The 26,233-nt window shown below is 35.9% G+C and overlaps 1 protein-coding gene and 1 pseudogene across 3 annotated transcripts; both read left to right on the top strand.

Moving 5' to 3' along the window:
• The first annotated feature begins 58 nt into the window (after positions 1-58).
• Positions 59-11,770, top strand: LOC113071145 (dnaJ homolog subfamily C member 5-like). 3 transcript variants are annotated; one of them, XM_026244509.1, is made up of 7 exons: positions 59-479; positions 2,977-3,110; positions 3,798-4,011; positions 4,657-4,816; positions 6,042-6,124; positions 7,649-7,687; positions 9,800-9,918. In XM_026244509.1, the coding sequence occupies exons 2-5, from the start codon at positions 2,986-2,988 to the stop codon at positions 6,119-6,121; spliced, it is 579 nt and encodes a 192-aa protein (XP_026100294.1). In that variant the 5' UTR covers positions 59-479; positions 2,977-2,985; the 3' UTR covers positions 6,122-6,124; positions 7,649-7,687; positions 9,800-9,918. The 3 variants fall into 3 exon arrangements, with proteins under 3 accessions (XP_026100294.1, XP_026100293.1, XP_026100292.1); XM_026244508.1 differs by lacking the exon at positions 7,649-7,687 and having other exon boundaries at positions 9,800-9,934; XM_026244507.1 differs by lacking the exons at positions 6,042-6,124; positions 7,649-7,687 and having other exon boundaries at positions 63-479; positions 9,800-11,770.
• On the top strand, positions 9,993-25,715 carry LOC113071142 (tripartite motif-containing protein 54-like; annotated as a pseudogene).
• Positions 25,716-26,233: the final 518 nt, after the last annotated feature.

Below are 26,233 nucleotides of genomic sequence, written 5' to 3'. Positions count from 1 at the left end.
TAACTACACAAAGCCTGATTATTTTTCTCACATGAATTTATTCCGGATAACTGTAAGTCATAAATTAGTCGCTTGCTTCTTATGTGCGTGCGTTTAATTTGTCTTCTTGCCTTGACTGTTAAAAAGATTACATTACCCATTTATTCATCATAGAATCGGTTATGGAATCATTTGAGTAGATTAAAGTCAAAGCATCGATTACTCCCAATGGAATTCCACAGTCATAATCCATAAAACGAGATTCGGTTCCGCTAAAGCTTCGAGGCCACTGAATCAATCGTACAACTGCGCCCCGTCTTTCAAAGGAGTCGAATGTTGGAGGTTCAAAGAGTCGACTCCAACAATCAAGCGCGTCCTCGGAGAGAGGGCATGCGGCGATAACAATGAGGAGCTGTACATAGGATATCTAAAGAACCATTCGGCTGAGTCTTCTATGATTCAGCCACAATTTACAATATCGTAGTACCACCCAGTTCAAGGTGAGTTTTAATCGGCTATGCTTAAAATCGTGGCCCAGATTCAACAAATCTCCTCTTGTGGCTATGCGGGCTAATGCTAACTGCCTAGTCAGCCTTTTGCTTCATTGATAAAAGTGATTACACATTCATAATGAACTCATAAACCAGTCAGCATCGTGTGTGAGTGTCACAATATGAATGTAAATCTGCCACGGGTTATATATTCGAAGTGGTTTTGTTGACGCTAAAATGTGAATTGGCCAGTAACGTCTCGTGCTTTGGTCTCATATCCTTATAGGTTTACCAATAATCCCGAATAAAGTTGAGTAAACTCCATGTTTGCCTGTTTTAACTAAGCTTTAAAGATTTTTTTTTTAGTTACACTTGTCCAGGTCAAACCAAGCAGGTCATAGTTAAATTGTGAGATTGAAGGAAAATACGGGGTCTAAAGGGGATAGTAATCTGTACTGGATAAGATTGGATTATAGTTTTACAGGACACCACGCACGTTACAACAGCCCACAAGTAGTGTAATATGATGACTATCATAATACCTCAGATAAATATCCACGGCAGGATAAAAATAACGTTATCAATGACACATAACATTACAGGACTCAATCCAGGTGTGTCTGCAGCGAATGTTGTCTTCAACTGTACTTGTTTACAAGTGCATCTAAACTATTCATGTAGAAAGCCAATGAAGTTGAGGAGAGGATATCACTGTTTCTAATAAATACTGTTTTCTACTTCTTTTTGAACAATAAAAAAATCAAAAATACAATAATATTGTAAATATTATTACAAATCATTTTATTCTGTGATGGGAAAGCTGAATTTTCATCAGCCATTACAGCAGTCTTCAGTGTCACATGATCCTTCAGGAATAATTTTAATATGCTGATTTGGTGTTATGTTAAACACATTTTTGTGCAAACTATGTTACATTGTTTTTCATCATTCTTTGATGAATAGAATAGTTCAAAAGAACAGCATTTTCTTTTAAATATAATTTTCTGTAACATTCTAAATATCTTTACTGCCGAATAAATTTCAGGACCTCCGAGTCAGCTGCTTCTTCAAACGTCTGGCAGAATTATGAAAATCATGTTATTATATTAGCTACCTTGGCTTGTAAAGTGCTTGTTGTTCAGTTTTTAACAATTTTGTGCTGCCCAGTAAAACAAGTGTTGACATAAGCTGCATGCGGTTTGAATTGAAATGTCATATAAAGTTCTATCAGCTTCATCATGTCAGACTGCTACATTTTAGGAGCATTGAGCCAGTTGTCATCATCGGGAAGAAAGTGTATAATTAGTGTGCATTCTCATTAGACGAGGCACAGCTGCTAGATTCATCTGAAATACATTGACCGTATAGTTAAGCCTGAGATAACCTTACAGCTTGGTGAACAGAGGCTCATCTGAAGCTTGCACAGCTGTAGTCTGATACGGGTGATTGTTTGGCTTTCTAGTGTACTGCGTTCTTTAACGAAGACCTGAATCTGTGCTCTGATTGTTTTAGCAGCCTCTGATACCTCTGGCCGTGTGATCATCTCTTAACTGCCTCCAAACTTTTCTTGAATTAATGAATTAAATTATTTCAAGCTTCAAAAGTCACTTTGGCCTTGGGTTTGGGACATGTACAGACTGGAATAGTGCAACAGTAGGGTTTTTGATGTAAAAATAAAATAAATTCCCATTATTTCTTCACTTAGGATGTAAATTGATTTCTCTGATGCAAAGCTGAATTTTCAGCAGTCTTCAGTGTCACGTGATCCTTTAGCGATCATTCTGATATGCTGAAAGAAACTTTACTTGTTATTATCAATGTTGAAAACTGTTGTGCTGCCTAATATCTTTGTGGTAATCATACTTAAACATTTTTTTCATATTATATAATGTATAGAAAGTGAAAAAGAACAGCATTAAAAAAAAATATAGAAATATAGAAAAGGAATGTGTGCCAGTTTCAATTTGAGAATTATTAATTACACAATAGTGTTGATGTGGTTCAGCAGGTATGTCTCCGAAAGATCCACACTCAGTTGACCCTCTAGGACTTAAACCACTTAAAATAGGCTTTAATAATCAGGGAAGGTGTCATGTATATTTATGCGGCTATTAGACTTTGTCAACATGGAGATGTAATCTGTGAGATCAGGAAAACATAATTATTTTAAGCCAAGGAATTGAGAATTGGGAAGTCGTTGCTTTGCCTACCATTGCAACCTGTGATTATGAGAGAAAGCATTGCATAAAAGTTTTGTCTCTAGTGTTTAACATTTCCTGAAGGATAAGCCTGATCTGATAGCTGCACCTGGATTTAGCTTCGTCACACCTTATGTTTGCCCAGTGTGAGCTGGGTGCTTTCTGCTTGCTTCGGCTGTGTACATTGTTCTATATGTCAATAATGTGATGCTGAGTTCTTTGAAGAGCAGCTCCCATTGGACACAAAAATGAATGCATTTTTATATATATGCAAATGCAAAATGCAGTCTCTTTTTCTTATTTTTCAGCGTTGAATCATGGCAGACACCAAGCCACCCTCTGACAGGCCTCAGAGGAAGATGTCCACTACGGGGGAAAGTTTATACAAGGTACTGGGACTGGAGAAAGGAGCCACAGCAGAGGACATTAAAAGAGCCTACAGGTACACTAAATGCTGACGCTAACTTGCAGTTTTTCAGGTTTCTTTAGAAATGGTGAATGAAAAATATTTTTAACCTGTTTATAGAAATTCAAGACCACATTCACCAGTGCTGCTGTCATACTGCCAATTATTGCACTATGTACCAGAATTATTGCACTATAATTAAAAAAAATTACCATTTATTTTAGCATATCAATATTATATGATTTTTTCAGTATTTATTACAGTATGCTAATTTAATAATTTTTATTATTTTGTTATTGTTTTTGTTGCTTATTTTATGGTTAACCTCCAGATAATTAAACCTCAAATCTCATTATATTTAACAAAAAAGGTTTTAAATTATTTATTAATACATTTATTAAAACTTGTTTTATGTTCAGCATTGTATCATTATTTCTATATTTAAACAAAATAATTCTCTTTACTTTAAAGTGATAAGCGTTTGCCTTTATTCTGACAAAACTTATTTCAGTATATGGATATAATGAGATTCATAAAAAAATGTTATATAATATTAAGTTCTGCAAAAAAAAATCATTATTGTTTTTTTTTTTTTTTATGTATTGTGCATAACCGTCATATACAAAATCAAAGTTTGATCAATTGTTTGATTGTTTGTTTTAATGTTCTGCAAAATTTGTTTCTACAGAAGATTCAGGACTTACAAAATCCTTTGTTTTACAGAAAACTGGCTCTGAAATACCATCCAGACAAGAATCCAGACAACCCTGAAGCTGCAGAAAAGTTCAAAGAAATCAACAATGCCAACTCAATCCTCACTGATGAGACCAAGTGCAAGATCTACGATGAATACGGTTCCATGGGGCTCTACGTGTCTGAGCAGTTTGGAGAAGAGAGTGTCAAATACTATTTTCTCATGTCAAAGTGGTATTTTAAGGTGAGAACTCAGTTCACTTTAAACAGAGCTTTTATTTACTGTTGCATAAAAAAAGCTATGTTATTGTCTCAATGTGTTGACCTAAACTGAAATTCTGAAGTGATGTTAACCACCCAGAGAGACCGTTTTGATGAAATAATGAATTACATAGTTTTGCTTGGAGTGAAGTTTGCTGTTTGTTAAGTATTTTTGGAAAGGCAATCAAAAATAAACAGTGTTTAACACTATAGGCACTTGGTGGACTTGGTTAACAGACGTTATTTAGTGTGCTTTTTTGTCTTTGAGGTGCTAAAAATTTAGATTTTACTTTACAGATAATAGTGACTTTTGATCCACATGTTATAATTTTCTCAAATAAGCTTAATGTAGAAAGCAAAACAACTGAGCCTGATTAAAATGCATCAGCCTGTTTTGATTTCCAAACCTATAAATAAATGCTGATGTATTTAGTTTTTTGCCAATAGTTTCTCTTGTGTTTCAGCTTTGGAGCTTTCAGAAAGCTCCTCAAACTTCCTAGCATGACAAACATAGTGAATGACTGGCTAAATCTGGCTAGTAGCTGGATGTTGCATATTGCAAACTTCTCCCAATGATGTGGCATTAAATGTGCCTTTCTCTGATCTGAGGTCTGTGTCTCTGCTTCAGGCTATGGTCATGTGCTGTGCCGTTTTCTCCTGTTGCTGCTGTTGTTGCTGCTGCTGTTTCTGCTGTGGGAAGTGCAAACCACCAGAGGAGGATGAGAACTACCAGTACGTGGACCCAGAAGACCTGGAGGCCCAGATCAAAGCAGAGCAGGATGGTGGAGGTGAGCCTTGAGTTGGTTGGGAAGGGGTCTAGTAACAATCTTCTTTTAGATAGTTGACTGATAACATATTGCTTATGGTTTGTTGATGTCACGAGTTGTTCAGAAGACTTTTGAACTCAGGGATTGGCGAATTGAATTGCTCCGATGAATAAATTCAATGCATCATTGCTAAATAAAAGTATTTTATGTATCTGACTCCAAACAGAATGGTAGTGGATAATTTAACCTTTTTAAATATACACAACTCTTAGGCAGACATCAGTGAATGTAGCAACTTGCAGTCATTTAGTTAAAATACAGTAAATACACTGAATCCATTTATTAATATCAAGCACTGCTGGCCATGTAACATCTTTATTTTACAAGGAGAAACTCAATGCTAAAGCCTCAGCTCCAGTCGAGACATTGTCTTAATCTCTGCACATGATGTTACTCAGGTGGCATGAACAGCAGGAACAAATTTAACAGACCAAGCAAAAACATAAAACATGCGGCTGTTTATAACTCCCATTCTGTATATATATAGATGTCATTGCTTTAGTTGGGTCTCCCTCTGAGGTTGTTTATTATATTTGTTCATTCTTGAGGTTTGGGATTTCAACATCATAAACATGCTTGTCTCATACTCTCAAGTCCTTTAATTATGAGATAAATATGACAAAGGACATGTTTTGTAGTCTAAAAGAAAATAGATTGCATCCAGATTCATATCAAATTGAATACCGGTAGTCAGAATCACTTATCAATCTTAAAATGTTGCACAGTGTTTTATATAAATAGTCCAGGTCTGTTTTCTGGTCTAATCTAGTGTTTGAAATTACCTGAAGGTATATTCAGTTTAACTTCATGTTTAATACTGAAACTGACGCGTCAGATGAGAAAAGACTTATTTCACTTGTCTGTCCTCGGCCATTTTGAGTGTTCAAGAGATGTATGTATCAGTCATCAAGGGCATTGGGTATTTTGAGCACCTCTTGTCTTCCCGATGTTAATATAGCCTTTCTGTTATTTATGCAGTGCAAGCAGATGGAGTTTGGTCAATTTTTTTGCGTCTAAATTTAGCCCTGGCAAATGTATGACTGTCAAATTGAGTAAACAAGGAGTAGTGCCACGTTGCGGGTTCACCAAACCATTCAAATGTTTTTGTTTAGGATTTACTTTGTTGTATTTGAAATCCTTCTTGTGACCTCTAATATAAGATAATGGTTTCCCTTTTATTCGACAGGTGAAACAATAATTATTGTCCAGCCTATACCTAGTCCTGGTCCTGAAATCTGCAGTGAAACTATACCGGATGCAAAATGACTTGTAAGACTCTGAATGTTCATTAACAGCATGAGTCACTCCATTGTGATTGTCTACCTACACAACCCTGTGTTTGTCTGTGATTCCAAGCATTTCCTTCAGCCCCTAAAAAACGTTTGAGTTACAGTTCTTGTCACCCAGCGTCTAAAATTCCACATATCGATTCAGACAGGACTAACATCTCCATGTTCATTAGAGAGGTGGGAGGATCTGTTTGGTACATCTGGGTGTTGCAGAGATCACATGCTCTAAATGTGTGCATTGCATATAGTCATGCGGATTGATTATCGTTAGTATAACCACAGGTTTTTTTTCCTACAAAAACCATGGTTAAGCCATTTTCAGTACAGCAAAACCATGGTTAATTTGTGGTTACCTTAGTTTGACTATAATAACCATGTTTTTTTTGTTTTTTTTTCAAATGCATTTATTTTTTTAGTAAAACCACGATACATTTTGACAAGGTACATATGTAATAAAAACATTATGTAATTTAGTGATCTGGTCACTTCAGACTTTTATTAAGACCCAGTCTCTTGGCAACCTCACTGAGGCTTATTAAATGGTGCTAGTACCTTCTAAGCTCATTAAGTAGACAAATGTTTTCTTAAGGAAAGACTATGCAATGAACTGAAACCCAAAGCCAGTGACCTGCATTACAGATCTTGAGGTCTCGAGTTGTGTTTGCTTTACTAGGCCCGTGCATGATCTAATTCTTTGCATGTGCGTGCTGTGGATGTCCTTGTTTTGCATGTTGTCAGGCCGAGCCTTTTTCTGCCAAGTACTTTGAACCTCTTGTAGGTTTTGGAGTTTGTTGACCAGGATCTATCTGACCCTTTAGTTTATTATTGAGCCAGACCACACAGTTGAGAGGTTACTAGCTTTATAGTATGTAATATATCAATAATAATAATAATAACAGAATAATTGTAAGTATATATTATAAAAAATATAATTGTAAAAGTGCATTTGTGTAAAGTCTTTTACATTGTTGCAAAATTTATATTTCACAAAAGTGCTGTTCTTCTGAACTTTTAATGCATCAAATGCTGAAAGAATACACACACACACAAAAACAACAGTTATTATTATTATCCAGCAATACAACCACTCACTATGTTAGAGGATGTTAGAAGGCTAGTGAGTGCAAGGGTGAGTCAGCAGGAAGAGGGATTTCTATTGAGAAGGTTGTGTCAGCATGAAGCAAAGCTGTTAAAGCAGGTCCATCTCATCGATAGAAATGCAGTCAACATGAGCAGTTTCATACAGAGGCACCACTGGTCTGTCACACAGCCATCTGTTCAGCAAAGTCAACTTCATCTTACCTCAAACCTCTATTTTACCATCCCACTTCTGTTTCGTGTCACTTTTTTTTCTTTACCTCTCCATTTTTTCAAATAAGAGATTTATATTTATATATGAGGGCTTTTTTTCCCCATTTTATTGAAATGCTAGAATGTAAAGCATAAATCAATTTAAGAAATCCTCTATTTTCATTCTTTGCTACACATGGATGCTGTCTGTTAGTGAGGCGGTGATTTGGAAGAGCTGCATCAGGGAAGGGAGGTATGTTTCTTAGTGCAGAGCTGTGACCATCTTTGGCCTTATTCCAAGGAAACAGCATTTGATTTGCTTCACTATAGAGAACAGTGTAGGCCTAGTATGTATTAGGGGTGTTACGGTACACGCATTTGTATCAAAAAATTTCGGTTCGGTACATGATTACTAAATAAATACAGCATTGTTTTAACCACTTCACAAGAAACTTCTAGTTTCATGTATTATTACTTTTGATAAGAATCAGAGTTTAATTTTTCAAATTATGTCCATTTTATTCAGGAAATTCGAACAAAAAATGCAGTTTTGATGCTCTTTGATGTGGCGTGACATATCTCATATAAACGCCTCAGTACATGTTAAAACTACTAGTTTTAAAGCGAAATAAACATGAATGAACATCTTATGACTCCTGTAATTGCTCAATCAGTGTTTCAACCACGGAAACATGAAACATGATCAGGAAGTCATCAGTGTCCACAGCTCAGTAGTTTGCTATAAATGAAAAGAAATATAATTAGTTTATTATCATCAAATTTTACTTTACCTGTTAATGTCTTAATTATTTAATGTATTTTTAAATAAATCTGTTATGAGAGCCAAATGTGAATTAATATATTTAAAAAACAAATAGAACTTATAAAATTTAGAAGTTATTTTAAATACCGCATTATGTGCTATTTACATGTTGGCATATATCTTTTTTTAAGTTAAGTGTTGATTGTTTACAATTTTTAAGTTGTTAATTGTAAACTCAGTTAACAGTAACTTAAGCTTCAGTAGATTTTTATCCCTAGGAAAATTTAAATTGTAGTTGAGTTTATTTTAAGAAAGAGCTGTTTGTTCAGAAAACCACTGATAAATAATAAAAAATATTAAATTTTCCCTCTGCTGTACTGGAACGTACCGAACCGTGACTTCAGAACTGAGATACATACCGAACCATCACGTTTGTGTACTGTTACACCCCAGTGTGTATATTTCCTGCTATGAAATCCCACATATCCCTCAGACATTCAAAACCTACAGGCAGTGCATCTCCAGTAAAATGTTCCGTACTTTTGGCTAATTCTAGATAGATGGCTTCATACAAATGAAAGGCAAATGGAGTCTGCGTTTATCTGCATAAACTCATGCCACAACTTAATTCACTTCAACATGATAGTGCTAATAAACCGATAAGTCATCTTATATTTGACCATTTTGAGATTATATATATATATATATGGGTCAAAGACGAAAAAGTGTTTAACCATAAAAGAAAAGTGTAATACTGCTTTAAACTGTTGTAGTCCCCCCCCCCCCCCAAGAAAAAAATTTAAAAAGTTTTCAGTTTTATTTAATTGCAATTTTGTTTTTGTTTTTCTGAGCAAAACATAAATATCATACATTTTGCCCTGATTTACAGAAGACACCCAGTAAAATGTCATTCAGTGTAACAATCTTGTCAGGCATATTTAACACAAAAATCTATTTATGACATATTCAAAGATTAATTACTTTCACCCCAAATACTAATGAGTTGTAATTTTACATTTTTAAAATTTGCCACTATCCTAGGATTTGCCCATTTGTCAGTAAGAATTTTGTACTAATTTAAAACAATCAAATTTAGTATGCTCCATTATTCATTTAGTTATTTTAATATGTACAGGTCAGAATAAGCATGGTGTTTGAATTTTGTGCATAAATATTGTGTTACACTGAAATGAATGTAACATTATTTCAACCAAATTTTGACATTTTATTCTCTAAAAACTTATTTAAAACCTTAAAAGTAGACATTTTACTTACATTTAATGTGCTTTCTATTGACACAAAATCACTTTTGTAAATTTTTCTTGATGCGGACATCTTAACGTCTTTGACCCATATATATATATATATATATATATATATATATATATATATATATATATATATATATATATATATATTATTATTAGAATTAAATAATATTATAATATCTGTATTTCATATTGGCTACTCTGATCTTGACATTGTCCAAAACTCTTTTTGGTCGACCCTTGTTTTGTAGTTTTGTTAAAGCAAAAGCATCCTAATTCTGTCCTTTATTATCTTATTCTCTGTTTTTCTGTCCTTTTCTTATTTTTTTTGTAGGCTCAAATGTCCCTATTTTGATCCAGCCCAGTTCCACCATCAACACCTCAGAGTCCACAAATTTCGCAAGCAGGCAGTCCACGTACAACACCCAGAAATGAGCCACCCGCCTGGTCCTGGTCCCAGTCATTACTGAAGGGTCCTGTTGATGGACTCTAAGGCCCCTGATGTAGTGTGCTGACCGCAGGGCATCATGGCACAAGGACTAAACTGTGCCACTGAGCCATACCCTGACTCTAACCCACTGGAATCGAGTGGCAGTTTGCCAAAAGACAAGGAAGCCTCTGCCAGTCTCTCTTCATCTGTCTCCATTGGTGTGTATGTCTGTCTGTGCGTATATAACTACCCGTTCATTTTAAAATAATATAGCTATGAGACTGATGCCACTAGGCAGTGTTTCAGGTAGGAAGTGAGTTGTACTTTTGGGGTGTTTCTTTTTGGTTCTGGGTATTTATTTATTTATTTATTTTAATTTGTTCGAAGCATGGACATGAGTGGAATGATCATGTGAGTGCATGCAAAGCAATAACAGCATGCCACTACTATACAATAAAGGACCATGCAAAAACCCCTCCCACTTATCTTCATACAAATGCACAACATGGCACCTTTTTTAGTTTGCTTCTTTAGATGCCAGTGTTTTCCATTCTCAAGTTTGCAGTCATCTGTTACATTTGCATTATATTGCATTTAATTTAAGATTGAAATGGTCAATCGTACGCAAATGACAAGAAATAGCAGTCTAACAAATTTTTCTGACTAAAGTTAAGGCAGATGCCTCACATGTCAGCTGATGTGCCATGCTCGGTATTTCAAGCCATGTGCAATGGTCGTACATTTCCCTAAAATCAGAACACTTGAATATGCTGGTGAAAGATGTTTGTTTCTATGCACTTTTTTCCCCACTACCTTCATAGGAGGCTTCTAATGCAAACCTAATAGCTTCAACACTTACAACTACTTCTCAACTGCGAAAGCGGGAATCTCTGTAAATGTGAAGTTTTAGGGGCTGAAATGGGATCAACCCTATTTTTGGTGAGCGCTATGCCAAATCATTGAGCAAACCCATGCTTTCTTTGTGCTCTTAGGACATACGATGACAACGGAAATATTTTTAATGATCTTATTTATTTTTAGTATATCAGAATTGAGATTAATGTGTATGATTTGTTCTGAGTGAAACGATGCACTGTGTAAACTTGATTTCAAAACTTGGATGTGCAAGAGCCTCGTGATTTTAGCAATAAGAAAATGCCCGTTGTGTTAAATGTGAACGACTTAACAATAGTCAGCCAATTACTGTTAGAAACATTACATTAGAGTCAGTACATTAGATGCCAAATGTTTTCCCTGTAAATTGTTGTTCTGAATGCAATAGTATATACTTGGATTGTACACAATTTTGTTTCTGTGTGCAAATAGAAATGTATGTAGTAATTTCAAGTAGTGTATGGTCATCTGTCTATTCTAGTTGGCATTTTGTGGGGCATTTTCTTATAGCCAAGAAGTTTTACTTCATTGCATAAAAACTGGATATTGCTTTCAGAGAATAAACTTGCCAAAAGAAAGTGAGATGAAAGCAGACGTTCATTGGGATATTATCTGCTATGCTCACTGGAAAACTTGATTTCAATGCACAATGCCCATTTCTGCAGTCAACAACTTAAATTTTTTGCCACTTTTTGGGGGTTCAAATGATAACTATTATTTGAAATAATTTGAGAGGTTTTGGCCTCTTCACCAGTGCACATGTTACGTTTTATGATGCTGTGTGTAATAACCTGTTTGATGAGGGGGAAAAGCCAAGTCTGGTCTGAATTTACCAACAGCAAAAAACGAACCAAGAACCACGGCACTACATCGCTATTCTCCTCCTGTTTTTATTCAGCATGGTTCGTAATGCATCACATATTTCATTGTCTGTTTATATTATTGAATCAAAATTCATTAAATAAATGGGGATTTGTAAAATTTTGACTTTAAGATGATTCTTATTGTGATTGTTACTTCTGCTGCATGAAGGTTACATTCTTAAATTTACACCCATGTTGACATGACTTTCAAGTTTCCATTTTTTAATTTGTACTGTTTGTCTATGTTTGGAAATGAATGGTAGCTCAGGTCTGTTATCGTTAACATCACACTACAGCTTCATGTGCTAAAGTTGTACCCATAAGCTTGTAATCAGCTTAGCGTACAACTCCATACACTCATTAACAGCCCTGTTATAAGTGCACAGTCAGATTTAACCAAGGTGATGGTAATGTGGAAAGGTTAGATTCAGGTGTGTGATGACCGCTGCAGTCCAATTTCAATGCTTTGCAGAGAGTGGGTCAAAAATTATTTCCTAGACGTTTGGGGAAGGTCTGGTTGTTCAAGCAATAAAATATAAGAGCCCATGCTAATTTGTGAATTGAGTCCACATGCAGCCACATTATCAAGGGCTATTTTTACAATATAGTATTATATATAGTATATAGTATAGTATAGAATTTTCTTTTTTTTTTTTGCATCAATATTTAAGGTAAAGTTCACCCAAAAATAAAAAGTTTTATGTAATTTTTGTTTCGAACCTTTATGAATTTCTTTCTTCTGTGGAATACAAAAGAAGGAAATATGAAGAATGTTTGTAACTTAAAAGTTTGTACTTTTTATAACACTTTAGAATGAAGATCTGCATCCAGGACCAGAACTGTCATGTTTTATAATAATAATAATAATAATAAAATAAATTACTTTAGAAATTTTTTAAAATTACACTTGACAAAATTAACCAAAATGAAAATGTACAGTCAACAGTAATAATGAAAAAAAAAAAAAAAAAGCTTTTCTAAGAATTCACCAACTGATTTGGCATTACACATTTGATGTAACGTGTATACAAAGTGAAAATTGAATGAAAGAAATTGTATCATCATGGGAAATGCATTGCATTAATGTCAACCTCCAAAATTTTATTTCCACTACTGACTGGAAGCTTAGGGTAGGTGTATGTGTTAATAAAGCATAATCTGAGGGGCAACGTAACATTTTTTGTTGTCGGCATTGTGCTAATGTTACCTTGTGTAATCAATTAGATTGCGTTTTATTAATGTCAGCACTAGTAATTATTGTTCATTGTAACAAAAATTTAGCAGTATTGATGTGTGCATGCCCATTGGTTGTAGGTGTATCCCATCTAGCCTTAAAGGGGACATAGGATGCAAAATTCATTTTTACATGGTATTTGCATATGTGTCTTAGCAGTGTGTGGACACAACCACCCTACAATGATAAACATCCTAAAACTTAATTTTTTTTATTAATACCATAAACAGTACAATGAGAAATATTCAGATGAAAAAATAGAATAATAATTCCTTACATTTATATAGCGCTTTTCTAGACACTCAAAGCACTTACATAGTCAGGGGGTATCTCCTCATCCACCACCAGTGTGCAGCACCTGGATGATGCGACGACAGCCATAGTGCGCCAGAATGCTCACCACACACCAGCTTACTGGTGGAGAGGAGACAGAGTGATGAAGCCAATCAGTGGATATGGGGATTGTTAGGAGGCCATGATGGTCAGAGGCCAATGGGCGAATTGAGCCAGGATGCTGGGGACACACCTCTACACTTTTCGAAAGACATCCTGGGATTTTTAATGACCACAGAGAGTCAGGACCTCGGTTTAACGTCTCATCCAAAGGGCGGTGCTTGTTGACAGCATAGTGTCCCCATCACTACACTGGGGCGCTAGAACCCACACAGACCACAGGGTGAGCACCCCCTGCTGGCCTCACTAGCACCTCTTCCAGCAACCTAGCTTTCTCAGGAGGTCTCCCATCCAGGTACTGACCAGGCTCAGGCCTGCTTAGCTTCAGTGGGCAACCGGTCTTGGGCTCCAGGGTGATATGGCTGCCGGCCACATAGAAAATGATAAACAACAAATAGTGCCAGAGGATAGCATTCCTCCTCACAATATTATGAGTTCTTATAGCTTTTTTACATATTACTATCGTTTATAAAAAAAGAGAAGTTTAGTTTGGAGCCTGATAATATGAAACTTTCCCATTAAAATTAACAATTGTATGAAATTTGTTGTATCTGTCTCAGAGCCACAATCATTGAAGGTCTCAATAATCAAGCCGTTTTGATTATCTGTGCAATATGTGATATTGTACAAGCCCCACTAATGATCAATTTCCTGTTCACTGCTTTCTGAATGAGGGACAATTCAAGACAGGTTTTGCTAAATAAGTCAAGGATGGATCATTACCCACTGTTCATGGTCCAGCTGTACCTCCAGAAAAATAGTTCACCTGTTCTGGTCATGGTCTTTGAGACAATGAGCAAACATTAAACTGAAAATATAAGTGCATACTCCTCAAATCGCAACTTGTTTAATGAATTATCTCAAAAAGGTAATAAAGTTTCAGTGTTAAGCATTAACTGCAACAGAATACCTCCTCGCTTATTGATTCATTTATTATAACGGGTGTCAAACTCAATTCCTGGAGAGAAGCCCTGCAGAGCCTATTCAACACTAATTAAATACACCTGATACAACTACTCAAGTCCTTCCGGCTAATTTGAAAACGACATGGTATTGACATTCCTGTATTATAACAAACAATGCATAGACATGATGTAAATAAGAGATTCATTGAAATATAACAAAATGAGACATGCCCACAACAACTGAACTCTTTTGAAAAAAAAAATGCAGCAACAAAATAAGAAAACGTTTCTTATATGAAATATGTAAACATTTGGTTTGCAAGTATCCGTGTCATTTTCATGTCATCCAGTGACAACTCAGGGCATGTGTTCAGTGTACTTTGTTTTAAGTGTCTTATGTTATTGTCTGCTCAGGCTCATGGACTGGTTGTCTTGTTAGCTTTTAAGCCGCACACACCAGCTGCCACGTCTCCTCCTGCCAGCCTTCCCACTTTCTGCTCAAGTTACAAGAGATAACACAGTACAGAGGAATCCGTCCTCCTACCCCTCTCTCACTTGGCCCTGGGCCCCTGTGATAGAGGACTAAGCATCACTTTTAGTGATGTCAGATGGTGTGCAGTTTGGACAATAACCCAAGCCAGTACAAACACAGCCCAAATATATTTACAGCCACTCGGTTGGGAACTGAGTGGGCATCTGGATGAAGATTGGCACTAGAGTAAAGACCAAAGAATAACAGAAGGAAAGAAAGTTTAGGATCTTTGTTTTATAGACTTGAAAGGTGTCCAAAAAGCAGTCTGGGATAAACTTTACTTTGGGCTTCAGACCAGCGATGGGAGACTCGAGTTCAGTGGACAAATTAGAGAAGCAGCTCATTTGCCCCATCTGTCTAGAGATATTCACCAAGCCTGTGGTCATTACCCTGTCAGCATAATCTCTGCAGGAAGTGTGCCAATGATGTTTACCAGGTATTGGTTAATATATAGTGTGGCAGTGTCCTATTTATCATGTTGAACTATCATTCTCTTTTAATCATCCAGAAAATTAATTAACAGAGCTGTTCAGTTTGTAGTCCTAAAACCTGGAAGATAATCAACATTTTAAAGCTATCCATTCCCTCTGGATTTCCTTGTGGGTTTTTGGAATGGCGGATTTGGATTTACAAGTAAATTAAGTTCTGTGGTTAAATTAACTTGAAGAGAATTTCAATTTTTTTTCTACACCATATATTACCTCATATTAGCCTAAAAGTAAATTGCTTACAACAAATACAGCGACCATAAACTACATTTACCATAAGGATGTGAGTGTAAATTCTCATGAATTGGGCAGTTGTTGTAGTCCTCATGTAAAGTTGTTAGTTTAGATTAAGACTGAAACACAGCCGTGATGATATTGAGGACATCATGATACAATATAATAAAAATATAACCAACATTTTAGACAAAATATTGTCAGTTAGGCGATCTATTTTCTATCTGATAAGTAAATACTTCCAAACAAAATAGCAAAATCAACCATCTATCCAAGCAACGGTGGTGATTCAAACTTAATGTGAGAACTTTTCATATTAATATCTGTAAATTGAAATTTGCACTCACAGCTATGATGTGAAAAGCTGAATATTGCATTATTTGTCTACCAGATAATACCTGAATGACAATATTAATGCAGTGTCTTAAAATCCTATAAAAGCTTAGGATATTCTGTGAAAATAGTTTGCAGTATTTTACAAATAATTGATAGATATGCATATAACAGAAATTTCCTTCTTGGCACTTGATGACTGCCGTTGTTCATTGGTTGGGCATCGATCAATAAAATGTCTTCATTCACACCAAAACTCCAATGCAACCTTTTTATTCAGAGAGTGTATGTGTTATATTAACAATACAGAATAGAACATGAGCAATATGAACTTTTAACATTCAAATTAAAATAAATATACTGCACAAACTACGGTAAAATTTCAATAGGTTTATTGTGAAATAACTCAAACATATAGCCTATGTTTTTTCTGCATTGTTCGGTGCTGCCTTTTCCAAAAACATAAATGCTCTCTTATTATAGGCTATACTCTTGGTAAACGCAGCTCTATTTAAATGCACTGTCATAAGTGATTGATGCTCTCTGTAATTGATTGATTCTGCCTTGAAAAATTTGCATGTGTTCAGATAAGCAGGAAAATCCCTTCCACACAATTATTTGATAACATTTGTGTTGTTATTTGTGTTTTGATCATTGTATGTGTGTAAATTGAAAGATTCAGCCTTTCACATCAGAACCGTGAGTGTAAATTTCAATTTACAAATATGAAAGACAAGTTCTCACATTCAGATTTTCAACCTCTGGAGTTTTGCTACTGTATTACCTTCATAGATTTCAGTGGATTTACCTGTGCAAAATGTATATAATGATCAAGTACATCATAAATTAATCTTCCACACCGCCTTTTTATCTTATCCCAAATCACTACGCTACATTTAAAATAAGTGATTATTTTTAGACTGTTGTAGCCTGTTCGGGTAGTCGCCGGCCGCTGCGGAGTAACACATACCAGCGTGAATCGCCATAGATAGGAGACTTGGAGAAGAAGCTCCGGTTAGAATGTTATTCCGCGGGACGCGCCAAAAATGTACATAGTGTTGCTTTAATTGGTCACATGTTTTGCCTTTTACATCAGGTAAGCTCTTTTCATAACTCTTACTTTCTTTATTACATAAAAATTCAGGTCTCAGGGGATTTTTTTCTCTCTCTGAAATGCTATAACATTAAATCATGTTCATTGATAAATATTTATTCATCTTTTATCCTTCACTGGTTCAGGCCTCCAACCCTCTTTGGCAAAACCGGGGCACTGTGTCACAGGGGGACATTTCTGTTGCCCGTCTTGTCATGAGGTGGTATTGGACCGGCACGGTGTATATGGCCTTCAGAGGAACCTGCTAGTATCATTGATATTTACAAATCTGAGTCTACTGGGTCAGTTTCAAGTTTGATGCATCTCAAAAGCACACTTTTTTTGTGTGTGTGTGTGTGTGTGTTTTTTTTTTTTTTTCAGACCTGTTCCATGCACCAAGAACAAACATTTCTGTTCTGGAAGCACTGCTATGAATGAAAGCTATTTGTTGTACATACTTCAAAGCAGTCTTCTCTGTATAGAGATCCATCAATACCTCAAGCGGTGTAGCAAAAATACACTGTATGCCAACAGATTTTAATTGTGTTTCAAAAGTCTTGTGACACACCACTAACCGACACTTGTTCTGTTTCATCAGTGAGGCTTAAACCCTGTGTAGTGACACAAATATGTGATTTACCCGCTTGTAGGAGATTTTCTGCCACGTCACGTAAATGCAACAAAGACATGGGACCTGAGGCTCTGGTGACTGCTCCAATCCATAGCCAAAACACTAAATATAACTAGGACGCTTTATCCCTGCGGCAATAAACAATGTGTCATGAGACCTCCTGTGAAAAATATGCATAATTGGGTATAATAAGATTATAATAAGAACTTTGAGGTAAGAAACACTCAGGTGCGTATCATGAATACGTAATGTAACATGTTTATTAGTGTCTTTGACAAAAAAGCAGGTCACCAGAATGTAGAGGTTGTTTCAAAGACACAAAAGATCAAGTGTGTGTTATAATAAACTGGATTTTATAAGAAAAAAATATTGAAATTAAAAGAGACTATTTCCTTAAAATAAAAAATAGTATAATAAAGTAAAAATAGTTTGTGTTTGCAATCTTTCATCTAAATAAGTTAAACAACCCTTTATTACTTGTTTGCTTTCTGATTGGTTTCTGATTTCAGTCAATATTCACAAATATTATAAACTGGCTCCATTCTAATATAAACATTTCTGATTAATTCCTATTATACATTAATTTATTATAACTTAACTCGGAAATACATCACATTATGGAAGTGAAATGTCTTATTTTTATTTATTTTCTTAGGTATTCCAAGAATGTCTGTAATTTTCAGACAATCTTATTCAAATATATTCTATAGTTTGAGAATTTGTTTTTAGATCACTTAGAAAAAATGACAAATATAAAGGCAAAAAGTATAAATAGATTTGTAACCTATATTTATGATCTTGCTTTCCACCCTAATATCATTTTATGTAACTGTTCTATCAGCAGACATCCACTGGATGGCAATCTTTTATAAACAGAGACTTTGTTTTCAGCAGGCCTGCTGCCAACACTGCACATACAAACCTTCTCTTTCCTCTTGACAAGACAGATTACGACAGATGCTTGTTGAAAACGTCTGTGTGAGTAATGTGCTCTTTGTAGGACAGACTATCATATTAGTTGCATCAACTGACTTTTAAATGCAGCACCTGTTGTAAATGCCTTTAAAGTCAAAATTTCACACTAGCTTCTATTATAGTGAGTCACCCCAAGGAAGGTGATATTGTACCTCTTCTGTCACAAAGAAAGTATGCTTGTTGTATGTAGTTTATCATTACATACACATTTAGATGGATATAACAATCAATGTCATCTGTAAATCCGAATTGAATTGAGACCGTCTATTTATATTATTGTAGGACGCAGAATTCTAACTCAAATTTTAGTTTTATATGTAGTTTTAGAAGTGTTCCCTTATCTATTTTTATAAAGCCATGTTAAAACAATCTGCTGCTTATTTTGTGGTGCTGTATGGTAAAAAAAAGAAAAAAAAGAAAAAGATTTTGATTGCTATTAAAATTGTTTCATGCTATTGAGCTTTTCACATTTTTAGGGAAATATACTATTAGTCAAGAAAAAAAATATTTCCTTTTATTTGTACTGTATACAGGTGCTGGTCATATAATTAGAATATCATCAAAAAGTTTGTTTATTTCACTAATTCCATTCAAAAAGTGAAACTTGTATATTATATTTATTCATTACAAACAGACTGATATATTTCAGTTTATAACTGACAACTAAGGAAAATCCCAAATTCAGTATCTCAGAAAATTAGAATATTGTGAAAAGGTTCAATATTGTAGAAACCTGGTGCCACACTCTAATCAGTTAATCAACTCAAAACACCTGCAAAGTCCTTTAAATGTTCTCCCAGTCTAGTTCTGTAGGCTACACAATCATGGGGAAGACTGTTGAATTGACAATTGTCCAAAAGACGACAATTGACACCTTGCACAAGAAGGGGCAAGACACAAAAGGTCATTGCAAAAGAGGCTGGCTGTTCACAGAGCTCTGTGTCCAAGCACATTAGAGAGGCGAAGGGAAGGAAAATATGTGGTAGAAAAAAGTGTACAAGCAATAGGGATATCCGCACCCTGGAGAGGATTGTGAAACAAAACCCATTCAAAAATGTGGGGGAGATACACAAAGAGTGGAATGCAGCTGGAGTCAGTGCTTCAAAAACTACTACACAAAGACATGGGTTTCAGTTGTCAGATTCCTTGTGTCAAGCCACTCTTGAACAACAGACAGCGTCAGAAGTGTCTCACTTCAAAAAGGACTGGACTGCTGCTGAGTAGTCCAAAGTTATGTTCTCTGATGAAAGTAAATTTTGCATTTCCTTTGGAAATCAGGGACCCAGAGTTTGGAGGAAGCGAGGAGAGGCACACAATCCACGTTTCTTGAGGTCCAGTGTAAAGTTTCCACAGTCAGTGATGGTTTGGGGTTCCATGTCATCTGCTGGTGTTGGTCCACTGTGTTTTCTGAGGTCCAAGGTCAACACAGCCGTATACCAGGAAGTTTTAGAGCACTTCATGTTTCCTGTTGCTGACCAACTTAATGGAGATGCAGATTTTATTTTCCAACAGGACTCGCCTGACCTTAACTCCACAGAAAATCTATGGGGTATTGTGAAGAGGAAGATGCGATATGCCAGACCCAACAGTGCAGAAGAGCTGAAGTCCACTATTAGAGCAACCTGGGCTCTCATAACACCTGATCAGTGCCACAGACTGATCGACTCCATACCACGCCGCATTGCTGCAGTAATTCAGGCAAAAGGAGCCCCAACTAAGTATTGAGTGCTGTACATATTCATACTTTTCATTTTTATACTTTTTAAACTGGCCAAGATTTCTAAAAATCCTTTCTTTGTATTGGTCTTAAGTCATATTCTAATTTACTGAGATACTGAATTTGGGATTTTCCTAGCTGTCAGTTATTATCTTCAAAATGAAAAGAAATAAACATATGAAATATATCAGTCTGTGTGTAATAAATGAATATAATATACAAGTTTCACTTTTTGAATGGAATTAATGGAATAAATCAACTTTTTGATGATATTCTAATTATATGACCAGCACCTGTATATGAAAGTCAGTTTCTGTACAGACACACACCTTAAAGTCATAGCTATAAAAAAGGTATTGTAAGAAGCTGTTATTGCCCTGAAAAAAAGGCAATTTGGTTTAACTCCAATAGCATGTTAGTGGTGTAATTAAATAAAATAAATTATATTAATGTATATTTATTTATATAGTTTTTATATAATGTATTTATATATAATTATTCTTTTATGATTGTTGTTGAACTTCTTGTCAGAGCCTTGCAAAAGGGCACAGTGATCATAGCTCAATTTTGCAACTTATTATTTTCCAATGCAAATCTTTAACCTTTATGTCATGCCATAAATCTTTTTCTGTTTTGACTCTACAGACCACCCCAGCCCAAAACAGAACAACAGCAGCTGATGTGTGACCAGCATGAGGAAGAGAAGATCAACATATACTGCCTCACCTGTGAGACATCAACAGTGTTCGGCTGTGATGTTGCCCCGCTGCCAGACATCTACAAGAGACAGAAGGTAGAGGATTTGTGTCTTCGGCAACTAGACAATGCTTTTTTACATTGTTTAACTTTGCTTGTTTGGTGTAAATGACGAAATTAAATGAAGACTGTGGTGTGTGACGCTGTGAACCAGACAGATGTGTGTATAGCACGCTACCCAGCAGTTTTCACACATTGCAAGGGGCTTGATCTCACCTAACTTCTCTAGCATCAACACCAACCCACATGGAAACACACATACACAGACCATCAGTGGCCATGGCTCCTGCCTCAACCAACATTTAGTCTTTTTCAGATTTTTTTTCTGCCTCTAATATGTCTAATAAAACAAGCGTTTTGCATTTCAGAAGCGATTATTTATGTTAATTTTTCAAGTCAAGTTTAAAGGAATAGTTCAACCAAAAATGAAAATTTGCTCAACCTCAGGCCATCTGTAGATGAGTTTGTTTTTTCACCGGAACAGATTTGGGGCAAATTATGTTACTTGCTCACCAGTGGATCCTGAATGTGAATGGGTGCCGTAAGAATGAGAGTCCAGATAGCTGGCAAAAACATCACAATAACCTGCAAGTAATCCACATGTCTCCAGTCCATCCAAAAACTTCTGAAGCTGCGTGTTTGTAAGAAACAAATCCATCATTAAGATATTTCTCTCCATAAAACTGCTTTTTCCAGTGAAAAACTAATCTCATCTGAATCAGGAGCGAAATGTACGCAGATCAAGCATTGTTTAAAAATGAAAGCGGTCTAAAACAGTCCAGTGTATTTTGACAGAGGACAGCAGGGGATGAACTTTTTCATTAGAGGAAGTGTTTTTATGGATCATGGACCAGTATTTTGACCAGAGGCGGTTAAAAGTTGAAACGCCTTTGTTGATTTTGTTTCATACAATGTTTTTATCAGCTGTTTGGACTCTCATTCTGACGGCACCCATTCACTACAGAGGATCCATTGGTGAGCCAGTGATGTAATGTTACATTTCTCCAGCCCCGTTCTGATGAAGAAACAAAATAATTTACATCTTGGATAGCCTAAGGTTGAGTACATTTTTAGCAAATCTTCATTTTGGGTGAACTATTCCTTTAAAAGAGCCCTCCCCCCCCTCTATGAAATCCAATCCAATCACTTTAAAAACTACAGTATTAATACCACAATAACAAACCACACAATTTGAGGTGTCGTTCATGTCTGTAGCACAAATGATCCAGTGTTTGAGTTTACAACAGGTTAGAGTTTTTGTTCACATCGCTAACCCTTAGTATAAGGAATTGCAATAAGCTTTAGCAAGCACCAAAAATTGCATGTTACAGAACAGACAATATGCTTAAAATAGGTCCAAGACACTTATGTTTAAAGAAGGATTGTTCTAAACAAAGCAAACAGGAAGAATGTGTTTTATAATGCTCAAAAAAAAACATGCAACATCACAGCAATTATCTCATTTTTCAATGCATTCTTGACCTACATGGTATTGAGGTCTTGACCATCTCCACCTCTTGTGGTATGGCTAATAATGAAGGTATTTGTATCAGGGTGCAACTAGATCTGAGAAATGAGTCACTCCTCCTTGTTGTGTTTGAGTCCTTTGTAAGTGCCTGTTCTTCTCAGCTCTCTCGCTCCCTTCAGCAGCCACCAGATGAACAATGACTAAACCTACCAGCCTTTCCAAATACATAACCATGTGCATGGTGGACACCGTATGTTGATCTGTTATTTGAAGTGTTGCTACGCTGAAGGTCAGTTCTCATTGTAGGAAATGGGTTCTTCTTATTGTATATCTACTTCTGTGGCTCTTGGTTTTGAGGTACAGTAACTGTATGATATAACGTTCCAGGGTCAATGCCCAAACCGGCTCCCAAAGAGCCATCATTTCTGCCAGGTGGCTATGATGACATTTTCTCTTTTAGTCATGGCCCACAATAAACACTGAATCACTCATTTCAAATGCAAATCAGCAAAGTTTGACCAGTCATGACTGGTAACATTCTTACAATCTCTGCCTTTAGTTCACACGCTGTTCTGTTTGTAAGTGTGGTTCTCACAAGTTGCATAGCCAAGTCTGACATGGCTTTCTTGTGAAAGATGACATGTTTTTTGCATTGGTCATGTGTTTTCTTTCTTTAATTTTTTGTTGAGGTTCTGTCATTTTTGGTTATATTCCGCTTTGTTTTGTCATAGACAGAGCTAAGTGAAGCCATAGCCATCTTGGTGGCTGGAAATGACAGAACACAGGCCCTGATCTCACAGATTAAGGATATTTGTAGGACTGTCAAGGTGAGAAATACATGGTACAGTAAACCACAACAATTATGATATGATTGGGTGATATATTCATAATATTTTCATTATGATTTAATTATTGCATTTTAACATTTTGAATCTTCTTGGCTGCAATGGTTTTGAAGTTAAAAATGATGGATCCTCTGATTCACCATTTTTAGCCATTTCAGACCAAATACATAGACTATATCAAAATATATCAACATTTATATCAAGTCGAGTCAAGTCAAGCATTATTTTAAGGGGACGTTTTACATAAATGTAGTTGATTCAAAGTGCTCTATAGTATAAAAGAGAAAGAAGTATACAAGTATCAAATTAATCAAATTAAATATGCATACAATATATCCAAACATACTATATAAAACACAACTATATAAGTTTGGAGTCAGTAATATATATATATATATATATATATACAGTATTGTTCAAAATAATAGCAGTACAATGTGACTTACCAGAATAATCAAGGTTTTTCGTATATTTTTTTATTGCTACGTGGCAAACAAGTTACCAGTAGGTTCAGTAGATTCTCAGAAAACAAATGAGACCCAGCATTCATGATATGCACGCTCTTAAGGCTGTGCAATTGGGCAATTAGTTGAATTAGTTGAAAGGGGTGTGTTCAAAAAAATAGCAGTGTGGCATTCAATCACTGAGGTCATCAATTTTGTGAAGAAACAGGTGTGAATCAGGTGGCCCCTATTTAAGGATGAAGCCAACACTTGTTGAACATGCATTTGAAAGCTGAGGAAAATGGGTCGTTCAAGACATTGTTCAGAATAACAGCGTACTTTGATTAAAAAGTTGATTAGAGAGGGGAAAACCTATAAAGAGGTGCAAAAAATGATAGGCTGTTCAGCTAAAATGATCTCCAATGCCTTAAAATGGAGAGCAAAACCAGAGAGACGTGGAAGAAAACGGAAGACAACCATCAAAATGGATAGAAGAATAACCAGAATGGCAAAGGCTCAGCCAATGATCACCTCCAGGATGATCAAAGACAGTCTGGAGTTACCTGTAAGTACTGTGACAGTTAGAAGACGTCTGTGTGAAGCTAATCTATTTTCAAGAATCCCCCGCAAAGTCCCTCTGTTAAAAAAAAGGCATGTGCAGAAGAGGTTACAATTTGCCAAAGAACACATCAACTGGCCTAAAGAGAAATGGAGGAACATTTTGTGGACTGATGAGAGTAAAATTGTTCTTTTTGGGTCCAAGGGCCACAGGCAGTTTGTGAGACGACCCCCAAACTCTGAATTCAAGCCACAGTACACAGTGAAGACAGTGAAGCATGGAGGTGCAAGCATCATGATATGGGCATGTTTCTCCTACTATGGTGTTGGGCCTTTTTATCGCATACCAGGGATCATGGATCAGTTTGCATATGTTAAAATACTTGAAGAGGTCATGTTGCCCTATGCTGAAGAGGACATGCCCTTGAAATGGTTGTTTCAACAAGACAATGACCCAAAACACACTAGTAAACGGGCAAAGTCTTGGTTCCAAACCAACAAAATTAATGTTATGGAGTGGCCAGCCCAATCTCCAGACCTTAATCCAATTGAGAACTTGTGGGGTGATATCAAAAATGCTGTTTCTGAAGCAAAACCAAGAAATGTGAATGAATTGTGGAATGTTGTTAAAGAATCATGGAGTGGAATAACAGCTGAGAGGTGCCACAAGTTGGTTGACTCCATGCCACACAGATGTCAAGCAGTTTTAAAAAACTGTGGTCATACAACTAAATATTAGTTTAGTGATTGACAGGATTGCTAAATCCCAGAAAAAAAATGTTTGTACAAAATAGTTTTGAGTTTGTACAGTCAAAGGTAGACACTGCTATTTTTTTGAACACACCCCTTTCAACTAATTGCCCAATTGCACAGCCTTAAGAGCGTGCATATCATGAATGCTGGGTCTTGTTTGTTTTCTGACAATCTACTGAACCTACTGGTAACTTGTTTGCCACGTAGCAATAAAATATATACTAAAAACCTTGATTATTCTGGTTAGTCACATTGTACTGCTATTATTTTGAACAATACTGTATATATATATATATATATATATATATATATATATATAAAAGAAAGCAAGGATGCATTCAACTGATCAAAAGTGATAGTAAAGACATCTATAATGTTACAAAAGAGTCTATTTGAAATAAATGCTACTCTTTTGAACTTTATATTCAGTGTTTCTATTTTTTCTATTCCAATTTCTATTGGTGCATTTAAAAGTCATTGATGCAACTAATATGATAGTCTGTCCTAAAAAGAGCACATTATTCACACAGACGTTTTAAAGAAGCATCTGTCGTAATCTGTCTTGTCAAGAGGAAAGAGAAGGTTTGTATGTGCAGTGTTGGCAGAACCTCATACAGCTGGAGACCCCTGTCCTTTGACTGGTGACTCAAATGGTCAATACTTCACCATGGCTGAGAACTGCAGTCCATGGAAACAGACTTTAAATAAATGTGATGGAGAGGTGTAATTGTTTTTTGAAACAGCTTTCACTATAAAGTGGCAGCCTCAGATGCAGCACTGCTCTTTTTTTAACTAACACTTCTCAGTGTAAACAGAGTGTCAAAATAGGCTGCATAACAAGTGCCAGTGATTTAGTATGTGTCCTTTTTTGTGTATGCAGTGAAACTGTGATGAAGAGGGCTGCAGGTTTTATGATTTAATCGGCTGCTGTATCCTCTAGTCCGAAAATGAGTGTTCTTCTTTGCTGTGTTCACAGAACGCAAAGTCAGCTATGAGTGATGCATTTAGGAGTGTCTTAAAGGGATAGTTCCCCAAAAAATAATTTTCTCACCTTCATGTCATTCCAAACCTGTGTGACTTTCTTAATTAAAATGTTTATGTCAACTGTCCCTTTAAGCTACACCATATTCAGCATGTGTTCTTCATTAATAACTGATACCTTC

The sequence above is a fragment of the Carassius auratus genome, unplaced genomic scaffold (genome assembly GCF_003368295.1).
Source record: "Carassius auratus strain Wakin unplaced genomic scaffold, ASM336829v1 scaf_tig00006182, whole genome shotgun sequence".
In the NCBI taxonomy this organism is placed as follows: domain Eukaryota; kingdom Metazoa; phylum Chordata; class Actinopteri; order Cypriniformes; family Cyprinidae; genus Carassius; species Carassius auratus.
This window is presented reverse-complemented; position numbering and strand designations above follow the sequence as displayed.

Bases quoted from the DNA above. Each gene is read 5' to 3' on its own strand.
- LOC113071145 (XM_026244507.1), top strand. From the start codon at position 2,986: ATGGCAGACACCAAGCCACCCTCTGACAGGCCTCAGAGGAAGATGTCC. The intron at 4,012-4,656 runs GTGAGAACTCAG...TCTCTGCTTCAG, and splicing joins TGTCAAAGTGGTATTTTAAG to GCTATGGTCATGTGCTGTGC. The intron at 4,817-9,799 runs GTGAGCCTTGAG...TTTTTTTTGTAG, and splicing joins AGCAGAGCAGGATGGTGGAG to GCTCAAATGTCCCTATTTTG.